Genomic DNA, 20,892 nt, shown 5'->3' on the forward strand with positions numbered 1-20,892 from the left:
CATCCACTTACCTGCTTTTTTTTATAATTGATGTTATAAAATCAAATTTGAATGAAATTAAATATTTAGACATAGATGACGATTTTAGTTTTTATAGTTTTTTGTAAATTAAAAATATTACTCATTGGTATTTTAAACTTTAAAAGTAGGTGAGTATGTCAAATTTACTGTTTTAGAAAAAAATTAGTTCGACCTACTGTTCCACTAATAGTAAATATCTTATTATTTTTATTACAATAATATCATAAAATATTCCTATAGAATGTAATATAGATCGTCTTCGCTCGAATAAAATGATTTTGTATCGTTGAATCCAAATTTAACACATAATTTACAATTATGGTTCAGTTGTGGACAAGAAAGCCACTCATCAGAGTCCGAAGCTTTCGCAACGTTTCCGCGACACGCTCTGCACTTGTAGTGCGTTATCACTACTGTTACACGTTGTTCAACTGTGAACCTCTGACGGTGAACATCTGACTTCAAAATGTTTAATGGGCATGCCGGACACATGGTATTAAAATTAATACCGTAATAATTTAAATATAATATTTCCATAATCCATACATTTATTTATTGTTTTTTTTTATTACCATCGTGTAATAGAATTTAGTTTGCAGACATGCGGCATAAACCACTATGCGTTATGATTTATGATTCAGACTGTACCGTGCTCAAATATTTCTAATTGAAGTGATGAAGGTGTTTTGAAATAAACCACGAAGATGATTGTATAATTTGTATTTATTATAACTGAATTATGTAGAATATTTTAAGTTCAAATGATTAATTTAATTTAAACTGTAAGTTAGCGATTTGTGACTATTTAGCATTAGTGACTGTTTCGATGGTGGCTGGTTGCTCGTCTGATGAACGCTTGTCCATCAGCGTACCTCGTAGAGTCAGTCCCTATATCCCTTTTATAATTCGCACAATCGTACATGGTCATCTTGCGGTTAGGCTTAGCGTGAGATTGTCACACGATTTTGCACACACCGGATGTCTTACATATATTTATTGTTATTGTGGATTTTGTGGTGTTATTTTATAAAACAGCATAATTTGTATATTACCATATTAAAAATTATTTATGTACGTAGCGATATATTATCTATTGACTCACGCAGCTCATGGTCACGCATTCACGTCTTTATCTGCACGCTGTATACTCGGTACCATTTTTATTATTATTAGTAATGTTATGCGAGCGCTTACAATTATATTTATATTTACGTGGCGTGTATAATATAATATGAACACTTACATCTTATGATATTAATTATATGGGTATTTAGACGCATATAGTCACAGCTCGCTACATGTAAGTTATTATAACTTAAGCGTACGGGCGATGGGTACTGTATATAGGTATATTATCGTACATCGTAAAAAATATTCATTCGTAGATTAAAATATGTGTAATAAAGTAAATGATAACTATTCATTATACCTTATGTTTTAATTGGTTTTTGATGTCTCTCGATGAGTCTGTTAAAAAAATTCACGTTAGCACGTTTGTACACTTATCTACTCACTATCATCAATAGAAGCAAAACAATTACAAACTATTATACTTTTTGTATCGCCTTTTAAATATAAATAGCTGCTTATAATATTTTATAAATAATGTTCATAAAAATAAATTAAATAACAAATAATATTTTGAAGCAAACAAATGGTTACAAATAAATGTACTTATATAAATATAACACCATATTATATATGTTATAGGTACCTATTGTATGGTTATATCGTGTATAGGTAATATATTTAAAACGTTTATTTCTGAAATAGAATTATATATGCAAGTATATAGGTACATTTTATGGTTTAGATTGTATTTGCAACGAATATTGAATCCAATGTAAATTTGGTTTTACTAAATCTTGAAGGATATGGTCAATCTTATTCTCATTTTAATTATATCATAAATCTTAAAATGACCATTGATCTGAATAATGATTCAACACCATATAATATAATATTCGCAATAATATTTTTACTACAGATACAAAATAATTAATGCAATAATATTATAATTGTGGTTCAAAATGTATTTGTGTAAAAATTATATTTTAATTTATTGAAAATAATAAAAAATAAACAGCTCATAAAATATGCATGCTAATTGTATATAAACGGTAATTATTAACATTAATTATGATAACTAGATTAAATTATTATGGTATATGATATGTAAATATGTATATACATACGTATTTAATTATGGAATTACTGGTAACATAAAACGTCTTGCTTATATTTTCTTTACAATATACTTTTTGTAGTTTATTGTAAATTAATAAAAATGAACATTAAAAATTCAAGAAAAAGTTCAATTGCTTAAACAATTTAACAATTTTCTTATAATTTTATTAGATAGGATTTATCAATTTTTTTATAGATATATACTATACTAGCTGATCCCGTGCACTTCGCTGCCCGTTAAATGTACCAACTCTATATGACTCAAACTTCGTTCAGTTCGTTAATTAATATTCGGTAAATATGGTGTTCAAAACTTATTTTAACTTTTCCGTTGCCCGGAATATAAATTCTGATTCATAGCAATATATTATCAGGTAGGCAATCTACCTGCGGTAGATCACGGACCCCGTGCTGTTTGTACGTACGTGTATGATTTAACTCTAAAGTCTAAAGAATCAAAGTTAAACCAAGTTCCTATGGTGGATAAATATAATAAATTAATACAAAATCCTAATCTAACCTAACCGTATCAGATAAAAAAAAAAAAAATTAACCATTTTTGAAATAGCCTGTCTTATTCCCAGAGGTCTAATCTATACACCAACATTAATTTATATACGTAAATATATTATATTTAGTGTGTAAACTCTAATTATTGAGAAAACTCAATATATTTGCGTAGAGCCCTGATATTTGAATTCTGATTTCTTGTTGGTTGTTATGACATAAGAATACAACTTTTTATAGCATTTGCATTTTTTTAACTTAATTAGACTTTGGCATGCGCAGTACAACTTTTTTTTCTTAAATGGCAACCACCTATTTTAACCACTAATTATTTTTTGCCTAATATTTTAATGCAATTTGGTGGTTTAACCAACTTTCTAAGCTCAAAATTGACCAAGTTACAGCCAATCAACAAAAATACCTCAAAATACGTGAAGTTTTTAGATTTTTTATTGTAATTCTAAAAATAATTATTCTAGAATTGTTTAGTCTTAAAATTTTCACCCCTAATTATTTAGGTAATATTTATGTGATAAATAAATAAATGAACCTATTGGAATTTATTAATAATTTGTTCTTCAGTCAGTTGATTGCATGCGTTGCTGTTATTATATCTTTAAAATTTTGAAGATTTATAGGAGGGTCAGCGTACATTAATTATTAATAAATTCAAATAGATCCATTACATGTAACATTATAAACAACATATTTATTTATGAATCACATAAATATCACGTAGATAATTAAGGTGAAACTGTTAATCCTAAACAATCCAAGGATAATTAGTTTCATAATTACAATAAAAAATCTTAAAATTTAACGCATTTTACTATATTTTTGTTGATTGGCTGTAATTTGGTTAATTTTGGACTTGGAAAGTTGGTTAAACCAACAAAATGCATTGAAAAATTAAGCAAAAAAATAAGTGGTTAAAATAGGTGGTTGTCATTTAAGAAAAAAAAGTTTTACTGCGCATGCGCAAGTCTAATTAAGTTAAGAAATTCAAAAGCCTTAAAAAGGTGTATTTTTATGTCATAACGCCCAACAAGAAATCAGAATTCAAATTTCAGGGCTTTACGCAAAGATATTGAGTGTTCTTAATATTAGCGTTTACACGCTGTATATTGACAAAAAATAATAATACAATACAACAAACATGCCCCATCAACCAATAGCAACTAATATAATACAATACACTGTTGCGCCACTGTTGTATTTTTACATCCAGATTTCTTACTTTTTAGGTGGATTTTCCCAAAATTTTCTTTTGTAAAAACCTTCTCCTGGAAATTACGAACATCTTAAAAAAAAATTTAGCCAAATCGGACCAGCCGTTCTAGATTGATGACGTAACGACGTTTTTCACGCTTCATTTTTATATATTTAGATATTTGGAACAAAGATAAATTATTTTTTTTTATTATTATTTAACCCGTAACAACTAAGGCCATTGGGTGGTTTTAAACTGTGGAGGAGGGTACTATTAAGTGTAAACACGATGTGTGTGTGTTGTTTTTGGAAAATTTTCAAGTGGGCACCCGTAGGTATCTGCCTTTCGCTGGTGGGGGATGGCAGCACTATTTCCGGGACAAATCTGAAGAAAAATGGCGCCCGCGGCCGAGGTATCGAACCAGCGTCGGTGTGCATTGCAACCGACGCCTTAGTCCATTCGGCCATGATTTTTTTATACCCTAGGACGTGGCTTCTTAATGTATAATATGATAATATCCACATTCTACATACATATTGCATTTAGAAATCATTATACATTTTATGAGCACTGCTCATTGCCACTTTTATGACGACCCATAGATATTGTTCATTTGTGTTGACTCAATGTGATCCATTGAACCTCCAAACATTTTTCGTAATTCCATAATAACATGGGTCTTCGCAACAAATATAATAAATATAAATACTCCTTGTAGACTGCTAGCTGCATAAATAATGTTCCATTTTGTCCGTTCAATTCGTAATATTATAGATAGTACCGTAAGCAAATATGGGATTCCCATAATCAGAAATAGTTTGATGCTTATTACAAATCTGTCAAAAATATAAAAATTAAAAGTTATATTAAGTCAAATGAAAATATTTTTAATATTTTTTGACCAATAAATTAAAAACTGTTTAGAAGATTTATATTAACTAGTGGAGAAGACGAAAACTATTAACTTTAAATTTATCAAACATTTAGTTTAGCTAGTAATAACGTTATATTATCTATATCTTATGTTGTACTATAGTACAAGTTAAAAATATACATTTTTCATTATCCTCATATTTTTAGACGCTTATCACTTATATTTTAACTTATCTCACAGAGATTAATGTTTTAAATATTTAATAATGTTTAAATAATGAGTATGTAGGTACCAAAAGAACTTAACAGACTATTACAGACTATATTAGGTATGTACCCTATGTGAATGGATAGTACACTACTGTATTCTTACTTCTCTTTGTAAACAAGAAAACTTCCTGTTTTTAAATCTGCTCGTCTGAATTTATTGAGTTCATCTTTAATTCTTGAAAAATAAATAGCAGTTAGCAAAAACAAAATCAAATTGGCAGTCAGCATAACAAACACTGGTATGAGGATAAAAATTAAACCTCCATTGCCTGACATATCTGAAAAAATATTAAATATTAATTAATAATTATATATAATTAATATAAATGAACCATGAAATATACAATTTGAATATAGATAACTAGTGGCGCCATATTATATTCATTCAAAATTATATCGCAAAATATTAAACTATATAAGTACAAACATCTATACAGTCGATTATTTTTTTCCCCTTTTCTGAATCCAACCAAAACATTTTTTCACAACCATAAAAAAAGTAAATAATATAAAAAATAACTGTTGCAAATAAAATATATAAGTAAGAAATATTTTTGAATTAAAATTAAATAAATATTTTAAAATTGTAGATAACAAAGGTAGGTAAATAATCTTGTTATTGGTGAATGCATTTGTTTTTTGTGTGGATAAATAGATTAAAACTAATATAAGTAATGTTGTATTGTCAAGTATTAATATTAAACTTATAATCATACCAAAAATCATTATCTTCAAGCAAAAAAATTAAAACAAGACATTAATTCGAGATTGTTTAGGTATGTGGTACCCAACGAACCAAAATATTAAGGTAACAAAGGTTCATTTGAATAAAATAACTACCAAATGCATTTTTTTTGGGGGGTAGTTAAGAAGTTTAAATGTTGAAAATCAAATGAAACTTATAAGCTATATTTTTATTTCGAGTTTAAAAGTTAATTTACTGCAGTCTTACGCCTCAGTGCATTACCCTGCAGTGTTATAGTATTTAGAATTGTTCACAGGAACAGAAAAATGGCTTAAAGTTTGGTGCAAAATAATTTAAAAGAGCATTTTATTTTAAAAATGTCATTCAATTATAAGAATACTTAAAAATACTTATATAGTGGGATTCAAATTTTTATCACTGCTTGCATATAAAATATTCAGTGTCCACGCTCAATAACTTGTCATAGCGTCTAGAAAATAAGTTTTCTTGGTTTTTTAATTTTAAATATTTTTTGGGGAGGAATCCCATTTGCATTCACCTGGAATGAGTCAACTCTTATGCAAGCTGATTAGAGTAGTTTAGAAAGAGTTGTGTCAAATTCTTAACATTTTTTTAATATAAAACAATAGGTATCCATACATTTTTGTTCATGAAAATATTTTTGAAGAACATACTTTGTGGAACAAAAATAAATTGATTTCTTTCATAGCTTAAAGAAAAAGTTTAAACATTTAGTTGGAATAATATTTATGCAGTATAACATATCTGCATATTTGCATATAATTTAAACAGAAAATCTCGATTCATCAATAAATTCTTAAAAACACATTATCATAATTTATATATATTTTTTAAACTTATATTTGATACATATTATAGTGATTTTATTCTGGACACAGTATAAATTATTCAACAGTATTTAATGGTATAAATGTATAATATAATAGCCAAGAAATAAACATAATATATACACCTATCACATAAAATGTAAATACAATTTTCACAAATATTTTAAGATGATTCGCTAGCGGAATGTACTGTAGTTTATTATGCTAATACCTACTTGTTAAAACGCAAATATACCCGTCTACCCGAGGTCATACAATAATATGATGGTTAACAAATGTAGGCATACCAAAACTAAATTTTGTATCAAATGTGAATGAATTCGTTGTCTAAATGGAAAAAAGTCATATTATTCTCAAAATCGTTTTATAAGTCTATTGGTTTAATCTGGGTCGTCTCTTTGATTCGGTAAAACATTACAAGTCAATATCATAATTAAATCATGTTTTTATTTATACTCTAATTTTTTTGGTTTTTACGCAAGATAGTTTTTTTTTAGTGCACACAATATACTATAATGATTATGGTATAATGATTCCTAAACTAATGAGACATACAATAAATATTTTAAAATGATTAAATGTTAAGTGGTCGAATATAACAAATCCGGAATTGTTACTTTTGTCAAAAACAATTCATAACCTATTGGCTATCGGAAGAGTACAAGCAAAGTGTAGATTGGAAAATAAAAATATTCTAAACTATGCCCACTGCTATTAATTTGGCCATAGTAGATTATATTATATGTGAAAAGGAAATTGAACATCCGGATTGAAAAATAATGATGAATTTGTTTTTTGGTACTATACCATTTATTTATATTTTTATCGAATGAAGTCAAAACAATGCTATTTTAGAAAATATAATTGCATCATAATCATTCGGTCATAAATGTACAACATTGAAATCATTGTCTACTACAAGATGGGCTTGTTGGGCCGAAGCTGTAACTTCTGTAAAAACAATTATGCATCTATTTTAACTATTTTAACCAATAATTATAAAAATTCAATAAACTAGTATTTTATAAAAATAAAATAAAATGAAAATTTCAAGTGGGAAAAATGAATGAAATGTATTGAATATATTATACATGTATGTGTATGTGAGTGTGGTATAAGAGCAGTTTGGGTCTCGGCTCTTCGAAAAATATTTTTCTACCAGCCCATAATTTGTTATGGTGGCCCAATAGCCCATATATTATCCACATATTAATATTAATAAATAAATGCGACTTTATCGCATTTGTTGATAGTATACTATTATTATATAGCTGTAATAAATTTGTAATGCGGCATTATGGCCATTTTATCCTACCAGCCCAAAATGTTCAACCCTTCGATATTTTCTCAAATGCTCGACTGGCCTATCCGACTCTAGAAATGTAAGTGTATTTTATATTAAATGTGCTGCAGATCAAGTAAAATTTTTGGGACCACCTATGATTATATTATATTGTGGTCAAAAAATATTAACATAGGTACACACCGAGCTAAAATTTACAATATTTAAATCTGAAAAAATAAAAATGTCGAAATTAATTAATTTTAAAATAATTGTGTGAACTTACGGTAGTAAAAGCAACCATATTCTCCAATATCGGGTGATAATTTCTGTAGCGATTTGTCTTGTGAATATTGAAAAAATAAACCAGTACATACGATAATACTTGAAAGTCCCCAGCAGTAAAAATGGTACATAGCGGTACGTACTGAAGTTGGTGTATTTCTGTTTGTTGAAAAGTTGTACCTAAATTAATAATGTGTTGAAGATATTATATTATGCAGTTATATGAACCGTTAAATTTTGTACTTTTAGATAATACAAGCACCACCTTATATCATAATATGGTATACTGGACATTGGTGTAATTACATTAGTTAATAGGTATAATATTTAAAAAAAAAATTTTTATTGTTCTCTTGTACGTTCTTCTTTGGAATTTGGCTCATTAATTTGGTCACAGAATTTAATCTAGAGAATTATTTGATACTTACTGTCCTGTTTTCAATTGGTCAAGATACTCTGTCAGTTAGAAAAAAACTAGCAGATGCATTATTTATAAATGACTTATTAAACGGAAACATTTATTGTCCCTATTTATTGGAAAAATTAGGCATTCGCGTATTTATTCATATTTATTTAATCATAAATCTCTAGAAGTAAACGATTATTTATTATTCCCTTCTATCTAAAAAAATATGGTGATTTTTCATTTTTCCCGCTCACGTTTAATATAGCTAATAACATTTCCTCCTCATTTAATTCATCAGATTTTTTTCAAACACTCGTTATAGTTTTAAATACGATGCTATGTTATTTTTAAGAAATAGTGAAGTATAGGCAAAATTTATTTTTTTTTTTAAATGTTAACTTCATATACCTATGTATTTTTGTCAATTAGGTTAGTTTAGGTCTAATTTATTCTCATTATTATTATTTATCTATTTTCGTTTCTTTTTTTAATATTAATTTTATGTGTTACCTATTATAAATTACTTAGGTCCGTTGAATTATTTATAATAAAAAAAAATTAAAATATTATGTAAGCCAGATTATGAATTTTAAATAACATATTTTGATTTTAATTTCAATTTTGCTTATTGCTACCTATTATTATTTTTCGATTGCAATTAAAAAGAACATATTAATTTTATTATTTTTTTTTATTTTTGAATTTTTGAATTTTTGTTTTGTCACACAATATTAATTAAATCTTTTATGTTCTTTATTTAGATAAAATAATAAATTTCTTTTTCAATTAAAAATTTCACTTTTACATTTTTACGATTTTAATTTTGATTTCTACCTACGAGTTGTATGCACGTTTCATATATGCTTGGATATTAAACGGTCATAAGAAAAAGAAATTTCCTACTGATGAACAATTATTAATGTTTGTTTGGCTATTGTTGAATTTTAATTTAGAATTAAATTTATTTTTACAATTTTATTTGATTTTGTAATAAAAATTATCAAACGATTATTATGTTGACTTCACATATTGATTTTATAAGTTTCAATTTTGATATTTTTAGTATTGATTTCGTAGAGGAATTTAATCGGTATCTATAATCGAATAATAAACTACCTAGTTATATAGCAATTGGTAATTTAATAAATATTCTATACGCATTATATTATCTATAATATTTAATAACATAAATAAATATACTCCCTACTAGATTGGTACTATGTACCAATTCGATTATAATTTGGTACATTACTGATGAATATAGGAATTTAACACACAACTTTATATTAATAATTGCGATTTATATACTTTTCTCTGATTATTATTTTTTCCAAACGATATATACTTATAAGAAATATACGACCATGAGATGTTCTTGACAAGTCCAGGGGGGGGGGGAGTGAAAATATTTTCCATATATTTATATACCTATATATTATTTTTTATTACTGTTTATAGGATCATGATCAGTTATTATATAATATAAACTGTTATTTACTTGTATTATATATTTCATATAATTATCTGCCTACTAATTACTTATTTGTAGCTTAGAAGTTTATGACACCACATAAACATACACGTTATTGTTTTACAATTTTTTTAATTTATTGTGTAAGAATATAATTTACATACCTTATCATCCAATAAATATCGAAGCATATTACGTTTAACCAGCATAATGTTGACAGAAATACAAATAAAGTAATATAACCTAAAATTACACTTTAAATTAATCCAAAATATATAAACAAATAAAATAATAATTAATAGTATACACTATACTGTGGAAGCTAAAACATGTATATCGATAAGAAAATAATAACGACAATATTTATATTTATTGTTATTTAGTTTTTAGATGCATGACAATTAGTTGCGTGAAGTTGCCCCCTCCTCACATTGCTATTTTCGCTTCAAACCTTCATCTATATTTTATTTGGATGTAATTGGAACTTAATTTTACGAATTTGGAACTTCATACTTTTCCCAGTAAAATGTTATGTAGGTTGGCACATTTTGATGATGATTTATTAAGTACCGACTCTGCTTATAGAAGGTAATGAGATTGGTCGGTAATTGGAGGTATTATAGACAGGTCTGATGAAACATCTAGTACAGGGCGAATAATACTAATTTTCCATGCATCGAAAAAAGTACCAGTAGATAGCGACAGGTTAAATATATATAATAAGGGCGTAAAAAAATAAGTAAAGTTTTAAAAAATACACTTGGATTTAAATCAGGTTCTGGACATTAGCTAGAATGTCAGTGAGTTATGTGAATTAAAAATATCAAGTAGTTCTATTGTACATGAGTGTTATCAAGATATAAGAGAATAAAAAAGTCAATTTTTTCGAGCTTCAATATTAAAAGTAAGTGATAAATACGATCAAACGGATTTTAATGATCGGCATTAGTCTCCTGATTATTTGAATATTAATTTAAAAGGACATTTTAGAATTGTAATTTACAAAATTAATATTGCTGTTATAATATCCATGGTATTATTAAAAAGTAAAGAAATAGTTTGAAATTAGTAATTTTAAAGAAATTATTATGATAGATAGTTATAAACTAAAGATCTATTATTAACCTTTTTTTAATAACGTTCCTTATTAAACATTTTTTGGGGATTTTTTTATCCCATCGATTGATTTTTTAACATGGATTTGTTTTCTGTTGGATACATTGACTTGGATGTATTGGTATAGCGTATTTGTCCTTATATATTTTTTCCCAATTCAATTTATTACATAATATTATCCAGCTTGAGTCTTAAGAGACTAAAATGTATTGCTATTATTTTTTTTCTATTATGTGGTATGTAGAAATGTGGTAGGAAACAATCAAATAATAATAACAATGTAGGTAAGACATACCGAATAGAACGCACGTATGGCGTTGTTTGTTTTCTATAATCATTTCAGCAATTGCGAAGATGTACGACACGAACTGGTGGCTCATGTAGCACTTAACGAAGTAGTTGTGGATGTTCCGGAGGCTGGGCAGTGTGTTGTATACGAGCAGCGTGAGCGCCAGTAACACGGCAGACGCCACGTAACTTGCCCGACAGAAAACGGGAATCGATCTGGCACGTGCACGTTCGACCATATACACGAAGTCAGCGTCGCATATGAACGCCACTATGCTGTCGGTCACCTGTGAATACCCCACGCAATATTCCGTGTGTGGTACAATGTGGTGTTCGTAGGTAAGGTAAAGTCTGCCATCCTCGGTCAACTGGAACCCGTAGCTTAACATGTCTCTGTGTGGACAATTGAATTTAACATAGTACGGCAGCACTGTTCTGTTCGAACGGCCCACCTGACGGCCGTCCTCGTCTATTTCATAGGCGGACATCGTGAATGGCTTCTCGTTCACCGTGCACTCAGGACCACTGCATGATATATATACTCGTTAGTGTAGTTAGGGGGAAAGAATTCTTCAGTGCAAATTAACATTTATTGCTAATGTTATTCATAATGGCAACGGCAATGGGTAATGGCAATAGAAATTTTATCTTTTTACAAGATTTAAGCACCCTTGTGAACTTAGCAGGGCAATGATAACAATCAACTTTTAAAACAGTCTAAAAAATTTGTTAGTGAGTTGTTAGAGATTGTTAGACAACTTTCAAAGTTTGTTAGACTTTATTTTCAACGCTAGACCACTTACATTTATTGCACTGCTAACTTCACGGCATCAGTACAAAAGTTTGTTAGAACTTTTTTTCTACGCTCAAACGACGCATAACGACTTGTTAGAGATTGTTAGACAACTTTTGTACTGCTGCCGTGAAGTTAGCAGTGCAATAAATGAAAGTGGTCTAGCGTTGAAAATAAAGTCTAACAAACTTTGAAAGTTGTCTAACAATCACTAACAACTCAATAACAAATTTGTTAGACTGTTTTAAAAGTTGATTGTTATCATTGCGCTGCTAAGTTCACAAGGGTGCTTAAATCACATTTAAATGATACGTTGTTATTATTACTTACTTATTTTTTTATATTTTTGTATTAGCAATATGGTAGGTTGTACTAACCGATACTTTGAAAATATTATAAATATTATTAATATCGGTATTTCTATTTCTATTTCTGTTTCTATTTAGTAAAAATTTCTCATACCTATATTTTTTGTAGCTAATTATCTTAGTGACCAAGATTATCACGGTCACAAAATTGAAATTAAAAATCATTAAAAAAAAAAAAAAATGGACGTAGGCATTAAATGGTTATGTGTATATGATAATCCGGGACAGGTTTTTGATTCAAATTCAAATCTGTAATCCCAATTTCCAAGTGTTATAACTTATTATATTATATGATATGCCTATGGAAATTTATCAATCGTATTAACCCTCAAAATATATCAGTAGAATTGCCCCAAAACGGTTTTTAATGTATGACCATGTTATTTATTAATGTTTATAAAGTTTATACTTTATACCAATCTTGATTTCATCAGTAATCAAAACATGAAATATAAAAATAAAGATAGCAAAATTGCAAAAGCTAAAGCTTTTTAAAATTGTCGCACATTTTGTGTGAAGCAGCGATCAGAAAGATTGATAAATAATATATTTATCTTATCTACCTGTACAGAAAACAGCTTTTATGACGTAACATACACGTACGACGTACACATTATGTGAGTGCGTACCGACTGCAAGCACAACTTATTCTATGGTACCACCATAGGTTTGCAAATTATCATGTACTTACTCAGAATACAACTCATTTAATTTGTATGACCTTATGTTTGAAAATCTCATTTTAGATTCATTCAAAAGTTATTTCCTGAAAAGCTTATTGTTAAATTTATCACAGTGATTTAACCTTAAGCGATTTTTATTAATATTCTACAAATATTAATCGCATAATCATAAAAAAATTAAACTGTTACTTGAATTAAAATTTTCCATACTCAATTAAACTATTTAAATAATTTTTAAGATATATATAGGTATTTTTGAAGTATTTATAAAAAAATTTAGGCTCGCTAAGATACTTTACATTTTGATACAAGATACGACATAATTTTTTCTCTATGCATTTGAAATATATCTAAAACACATTAGGTGTATTTAGGACTTGCCAATGAAATACGAAGTTTCTCTAAAATATTTCATACTGGAAGTAAAAATACATTAAATAGACATTGAAGTTTAAATATATTCAACATTATATATTTAAACGGAGAATAATGATTTTAGTTATTTTATTGTATATTTTACAAAATATATTGTACCACCTGGCATCTACCCCTAAATTACTAATTAGGTTGCCTTGAAACATGTTTTCGGCACTAATGTGTGTATAATTTATGTAAACACATTTGAAATTTTGCCAATCAGGACAATTACTAAGATCCACCATTCCTTTCCCATCAAATAACCATGACACAAGCTGTGGTGGCAGATCCACTTTATATATAAGCATTATGTACTACTTTATACTTAAAAATTGGCCAGCATGGACTTACTTGAGACCGTCGACTATCATCCTGTCGCCCTTGCAGCACCTGTGGACGCACGTGTTACGGAGGCAATATTGGCTTGGCCTACACAGCCCGCCCACCAGCTCATCGTCTGGTGACAGATCGAAGCAGCGTTCCTTCGGAAACTCGGAAAACGATTCACTTTTCATTAGCACATACTTAGCCAAGTGGATATTGAGTAGCTCGTACGGGTTTTCGCACACTAGCTGCTCATAATTGTAAGCCACCATCACCCCAACACCCCACGTTTGGAATTGTTTGCTTAGTAGCTGCATCATCTGCCGCATTTGCTCGTCGCCGTTTACCCCGGCAGTTTTGCAAAAGTTCCGAGACAGATCGAACGACTGGCCGAGTGGACAGCACTTCCAGACCGGCACGGCCGTCCGGTTGTCATCGCACGTGCCACGTCCGATTGCCTGGACCGTGTGGAACGTCCGATTTTTGTTCTGGCACGACGCGATTACGTCTCTACCGACACTTGCGACTGAACTACTGTTGCAGCAGATCACAAGAGCGGTGTGGCACGTACGGGCCACCAGGTCATAGGATGGCGTCAAGTCGAAGCAGTAGCCCGGCGGTAATATTTTTAAAAAACGTGACTGTTTTAACAGCATGCTCACCTTCACGGCGGGTACATCGACTAGCACGTCTGCGGCGTCGCACAGTGGCTGCTCATAAATGTAACCCACTTTCTTCGCAAAGAGCATCGCCAATGATTTTTCCGTCAACCATCGCATCATCCACCCTAAGTGTACGTAGCCGTCCACCACGGCTGGTCTGCAGAACTGCACTTTCGGATCGTACGACTGCCCCAGCGGACAGCACTTCGTGATCAGCACGGCCGTCTGGTCGTTATCGCACGTGCCACCGCCTATCGCCTCAACCGTGTGGAACGTCCGATTTTTGTTCTGGCATGACGCGACGACGTCTCCGCCGCTAGTTGTGACTGAACTACTGTTGCAGCAGATCACAGGAGCGGCGAAGCACGTCCGGGCCACCAGGTCATCGGATGGCGTCAGGTCGAAGCAGTAGCCCGGCGGCAACTCGAGGACTGACGAGTGGACTTCCAAGTGCAATCTCAAAATTACGGTGGGCACGTCGACTAGCACTTCATTGTTGTAACACGGTGGTTGCCCATAATTGTAACCCACAATCACATCACCGTCCAATGCCAAGGATTCATCCCTCACTCGCTGTATCATCCGACGCAGGTGAACGTAGCTGTCCACCACGGCCGGTCTGCAGAACCCCACTTTCGGATCGTACGACTGGCCCGGCGCACAGCACTTCCGGACCGGCACGGCCTGCCTGTTGTCATCGCACATGCCATGTCCGAGAGCCTGGGCCATGTGGTACAGCTGATGTTGGTTCCGGCATGACGCGACGATGTCTCTGCCGCTACTTGCGACTGAACTATTGTTGCAACAGACCACAGCGTCAGCGTGGCACGTCCGGGCCACTAGGTCATCGGATGGCGTCAGGTCGAAGCAGTAGCCCGGTAATTGATGGTCCTGAAAGTTATTTTCCATCAGCATGCTCACCTTCATGGCGGACACATCGACTAGTACGTCTGCGGCCTCGCACAGTGGCTGCTCATAATTGTAACCCACCATCACCTTACCATCCAACGCCAAGGATTCATCCCTCACTCGCTGCATCATCCGCTGCAGGTGAACGTAGCTGTCCACCACGGCCGGTCTGCAGAACTGCACTTTCGGATCGTACGACTGGCCCGGCGGACAGCACTTCGTGACCAGCACGGCCGTCTGGTCGTTATCGCACGTGCCACCGCCTATCGCCTCAACCGTGTGGAACGTCCGATTTTTGTTTTGGCATGACGCGACGACGCCTCCACCGCCACTTGCGACTGAACTACTGTTGCAACAGACCACAGCGTCGGCGGCCCACCAGCCGATCGCGACAACGAGAAACGCAACGATGGTGGCGAAAGACGTACGGACGGTAGTCATCGTGTGCGCACACTATCGCGACTGCCAGCCGCCGCGTATGTCCGCAATGGAGATCATTCAACGAGCCGCCGCCGCCGACTACCACGCTCCTATATTATAATACTATAAAAATTAGGTATACTGGTTTTCGTTGCCTACATATTATTATATTTAGAGAAAATATATACTTTATAAGACGCAGCACACGAAATAACGTGAACAAAATAAACAAAAGGCTTTAGAAGTTCATTATAATTTTAAAATATTTTTCACCAAGTAAATAAATTATTGAATCAAAATAAATTTACTTTAATTCAATTTAATTAGCATTTATTTATGATATCGCATTTGATTTTTTTCTTTACTTAGATGTTTTTTACACTGAGTTTGACGAAGTGTTTTGTTGTGATATCACCATTTTTTTTAGAAAATTGTAGAGTAACAGTTTATTGGTAAATTTTTTTCATCACTATTATTTTTGTTCAATAAGTACTTTTCCTTTTTTTGTAATCTTTGTTTGCACACTTTAATTGGAATATTTAGAATAAAATAATATCAATACGTTATTGTACGCGAGGTACGAATAGAGTAATAACTAACAACAGTAATAACACACTAATATAAGTACTTACATTAGTTATATTTATAAAATTAACAAATTATAAATACGTGAAGTCTTGAAGCCGTGAAATAGCAATAATGAAAGCGTCTCGTACACGAAATGGAGTGAGGGTACCGGTATCATAGGATTCTATTACCCTCAATATTTTTTACCTCCCCCTGTAAATATATCCTAGGTTATAGTTATATATTATAATAATGGGGAAATATATTATACTAGGATATATTTACCTCCCCACTAAAATTGTAATGTTTTGTGAGAAGGGGGGGGGGGTGGTATAAATATCCTCGGATACAGTTACCAACCGGTGAACATTTTGTGTTAGTGGGGTTATAAATTTATCAGTATGTAGTTATCTCCCAGTTGAAAATATAACGGTATAAACTTGCCATCTGGGTTATAATATACTAGGATATTATAGTTACCCCCTGTTAAAAATGTCTCGTTTTATATACTTTATACGAAAAAAGTCAAAATTACTGAAATTTGTAAATTATTTTGTAATTCATAAAATGTTTAGTATTAAAGAGACAAAAATTTAGAACAAGGTTTCTCGTAAGTACTTATTTAATACTTTAAAAAAATATATCTAAAAATTATTATACAAACAGTGATGTGTTAAGATAAAATTTGGGTGAAATTAAATATTTAGACATAGAATAACGATTTTATTGAAATAGTTTCTTGAGTTGAAAAATATTAGATCAAAACGTTGAACGTACTATTTTCTGGTCAAAATTACTAGTTAATCTAAAATGAAACTTTTCCATTCATAAAAATGATAATTAGAAAATCAAAACGTACACTTTTTTCCAGTTATACACCAAAACGTACTATTGCCCGTCTTAAAATAATAAATTGGCACCAATCATTATTTATACCTAAACGAACCATTTCCAAATCGTCTTTTTTATGTGTTGCAAAACGTATTAATAGTCTTGTTGTAAGGTATACCTACCTTTTATACCTAAAGTTATAAGTTTGAATTTAAATTAAAAATATTAATTCAAATTTAACACCATCCGATACAGTGACTCACTTGTAACCTACTGTACAGCAGAGTGACACTCATTTGCCCACCTTTTTAATATAAAATATATATTAAAAAATTATTAAAATTATGTTTCGACCGATGCAAAGTAAACTTGTATATCAATTCAAGCATCTTTACATTTGTTAAACCAAACAACTAGAAGTATCTTAATTTTTGTCAGGCGTATAGCTATTTTCCTTATGATCCACTTGTGTTGGATAAAGATAAAAAATCACAGCTTCCAAACCCCTTAACGCACACTCGAACAAAAAATATATGCTAAATGGCCCCTATGGGCTATGGCTAATAATGATAATAAAATATATAAGTTACTGACATGACAAAAAATATAACGATAACACTTTAAAGTTTTTGAGCAAAAAGCAAAAAGGAATATAATGTTATAATAATAATAATTTAACACGTCACGGTGGTCTTTACACCAAGGTAAAGAACAGAAATCACGGCGGCCGTGTTAAATAATACTCTAAGATAGGGTTGTCAATTTGAAATATTTCAAAATTGAAAATTTCACTCTTCTTGAAATATTTAAATGAAATTATGAAAAATATTTTTTCTCTTTTAAACGTGTTTATAGATTATAAGAAATAATATATTGACAAAGATACAGAAAACATTGATTATGAAAAACTTATCAATTAGGTATCATTTATCAACCAAGGTATACGAATTAAAAACCCTACCTAAATACAGTTAATGGTCAATGGTGGTTATAAATTATTAATTAATAATTATATATTTATATGGTATTTGTATATTGGTATTAATTTTATTAAATACATCAATCAACACATTTTCTATATGTAGTGCTGAAAAATATTCCTGGCATTATTTTGAGAAAAAAAATTTTTTTATATGAGTTTTAAAATATTGTTGTATGTGTACCGTCAGCGATCCAAAAGATGATGGTTTGAAACTTTGAAATAAAGTTGAAGTCAATTTCAAAAGTGAATGAAAAAGTAGTGTATTTTCAGTAATATTTTAAAGTGTATAGTTTAAATTAATTATATTAAAGATTTGTTGAACAACTTCTAAATTATATATGTTGTGTTCATAGACATGTAAAACAACTAGATAGTGAATTTGCATATTCCCATAGGAACATTGAAGTCCAGTGGCCATTTTCCAACAGGGAAATGATTAAAAAAAAACTCAATAGATAAGATTATAAGAATATAAGATACCTATACATATTTATATAATTATTTGACATAATAATATAATATATATATATATTACAAATATATGCAAAATACATATTTGATATTCATATTATCAATCATGCTATTTTTCCATGTTGGCATATGGCTGATTTCAATATTGTCTTATAGTCGGTTATCTAGTTTATTATATGTCTATGTTTGTGTATTATTATGTATGTAGTATATAACTATGTTACATATTTTCTTTATTTCATACAATAAACCAACTTTTAAAAATGTTCACTTGGAAATATTTTTCATGTAATTTTACAACCTTACTCTAGGAGTATGGTGTACTTTTACGTATGGTGGGGTGATGTTTTAAATTCTAATTTTACTTCCCATTATTGTTAACTTGCAATATTATGTGAATTGGTAAAAACAACTTGTTGTTTTCACATTTGATCTTAATTTCTTGTTATTTAAGCTTTTTATGTACCTACACCATATATTGAATTACTACCTATATAAATATCATAAATTATACTACTATATAAATTATTATTCTATATTACAATGGTAAAATAATTATATTGTACTTTTAGATTTATTCCATGAGTCACAATGAATGAAAAACATAGGTCGATGATTTTCTCCCCACCACCTTTTCTTTTAGTTTCCATTTTAAAGAACCAATAAAATTTTGTCAATATTACAAAATCAACAAACATGAAACAACACACAAAAATAAAATAAAAAAAAGCAAAAACATTAACTTTTATGAACATTAGATTGAATACATACACCATAAATACGTCCTAAGATCAGTGTATAGCATTAAATATTGTTGACTGTTGAGGAAAAATTTGGACTGTGCCCATAATAAAATCCCCATAATATGTAGGTATCTAATATAAGTTTAAATAAAATATATATTATAAAATGTGTTTTTTTAAATTTTATTTAAGAAACGAGTTTTTTAAAATCCATTTAAAAAACGAGTTTTCGGTTTAAGTAATATTATGCCGGTTATATGTCATATTGTGTATGTATTATTCTAACTAAAATGTTAAGACTTTTTCTTTAAGCTAATAAATAAATCGCTATTTTTATTTCCGTTTCACAAAGTATGTTATAAAAAAATCTTTTTGTGAACAAAAATTAACATTTTGAAATTTTGGCAACTATTATTTTACGAATACCTATTGTTTATATGCATCTTATATTTATTATGCACGCATTAAAATTTTTTATTCAATGGTAAATATAAAAAAACAGGTAAGTGGATGTCGCTCTTCTGTACAGTAGACAACAAGTGGGTAATTGTATAATGGATTGTATTATACTTGAATTCAATGATATATGATAATACGCGTTTTTTTCGTAGTTTTTCAGTGGTTTTTCCCGTGGCATTATATAACTATTGAGAAAATTGAAAAATGACCTGTTTAAACTACCATCTTGATCCAATTTTCTAAAATATAAGGTACTATATGTTGAAATCGAAGCACTTCTTCGGGTAGAAATTTTGTATATAGGGTATAAAATAAAAAAATAAAAAATAAAAAAATAAACACCATTGTAAAACCCATTCTGTAATGTTATTTTCTGCTAATTAAAGATATCATAATTTTAAAAGTGAGAAATATAAATATACGCCATACATTATAATACAGAATCATAGTTATAATTTCTATATAATTTAATGTATTGACAATTAATGTTAAAAAGGTGGGTAAGTGGATTTCGCTCTGCTGTACAGTAGGTTACAAGTGGGTCACTGTATAATGGATGGTATTAAATTTGAATTCAATGATATAATATCATTGTATAAGAAAAACGATTCTGAGCGGAGACGGTATATCAGTCTATGTATAAGACATATATATACTTATCTATGGTATTAAAAAAAAATTGACCTATAATAGGTACTTATAATAAATTCCAAATTAATCATATCATAATATCTATTAGGCACTTATAACGCGTTATACATCAACAAAAAACCGTGGTACTATCATAGATATA

At 30.1% G+C, this 20,892-nt stretch overlaps 2 protein-coding genes across 3 annotated transcripts in view; one reads left to right on the forward strand and one right to left on the reverse strand.

Moving 5' to 3' along the window:
- The window catches only part of LOC100574667, a 102,837-nt gene extending 86,678 nt beyond the window's left edge, over window positions 1-16,159 (reverse strand). Inside the window, exons 1-6 of one of the 2 annotated variants that reach the window (XM_003242296.4) lie at window positions 14,083-16,158; window positions 11,478-11,995; window positions 10,231-10,309; window positions 8,191-8,369; window positions 5,172-5,346; window positions 2,148-4,761 (exon numbers count right to left, since the gene is read on the reverse strand). In XM_003242296.4, coding sequence (XP_003242344.1) covers window positions 4,512-4,761; window positions 5,172-5,346; window positions 8,191-8,369; window positions 10,231-10,309; window positions 11,478-11,995; window positions 14,083-16,067 — 3,186 coding nt within the window. In that variant the 5' untranslated portion in view covers window positions 16,068-16,158 and the 3' untranslated portion in view covers window positions 2,148-4,511. Of the gene's footprint in view, window positions 1-2,147; window positions 4,762-5,171; window positions 5,347-8,190; window positions 8,370-10,230; window positions 10,310-11,477; window positions 11,996-14,082 lie in introns of those variants that run through there. The other variant, XM_029491265.1, reaches the window with a different exon arrangement.
- The window catches only part of LOC115034408 (G-protein coupled receptor Mth2-like), a 161,282-nt gene that overhangs the window by 29,529 nt on the left and 110,861 nt on the right, over window positions 1-20,892 (forward strand). The window lies entirely within an intron of this gene.

The sequence above is a fragment of the Acyrthosiphon pisum genome, chromosome X (assembly GCF_005508785.2).
Source record: "Acyrthosiphon pisum isolate AL4f chromosome X, pea_aphid_22Mar2018_4r6ur, whole genome shotgun sequence".
NCBI lineage: Eukaryota > Metazoa > Arthropoda > Insecta > Hemiptera > Aphididae > Acyrthosiphon > Acyrthosiphon pisum.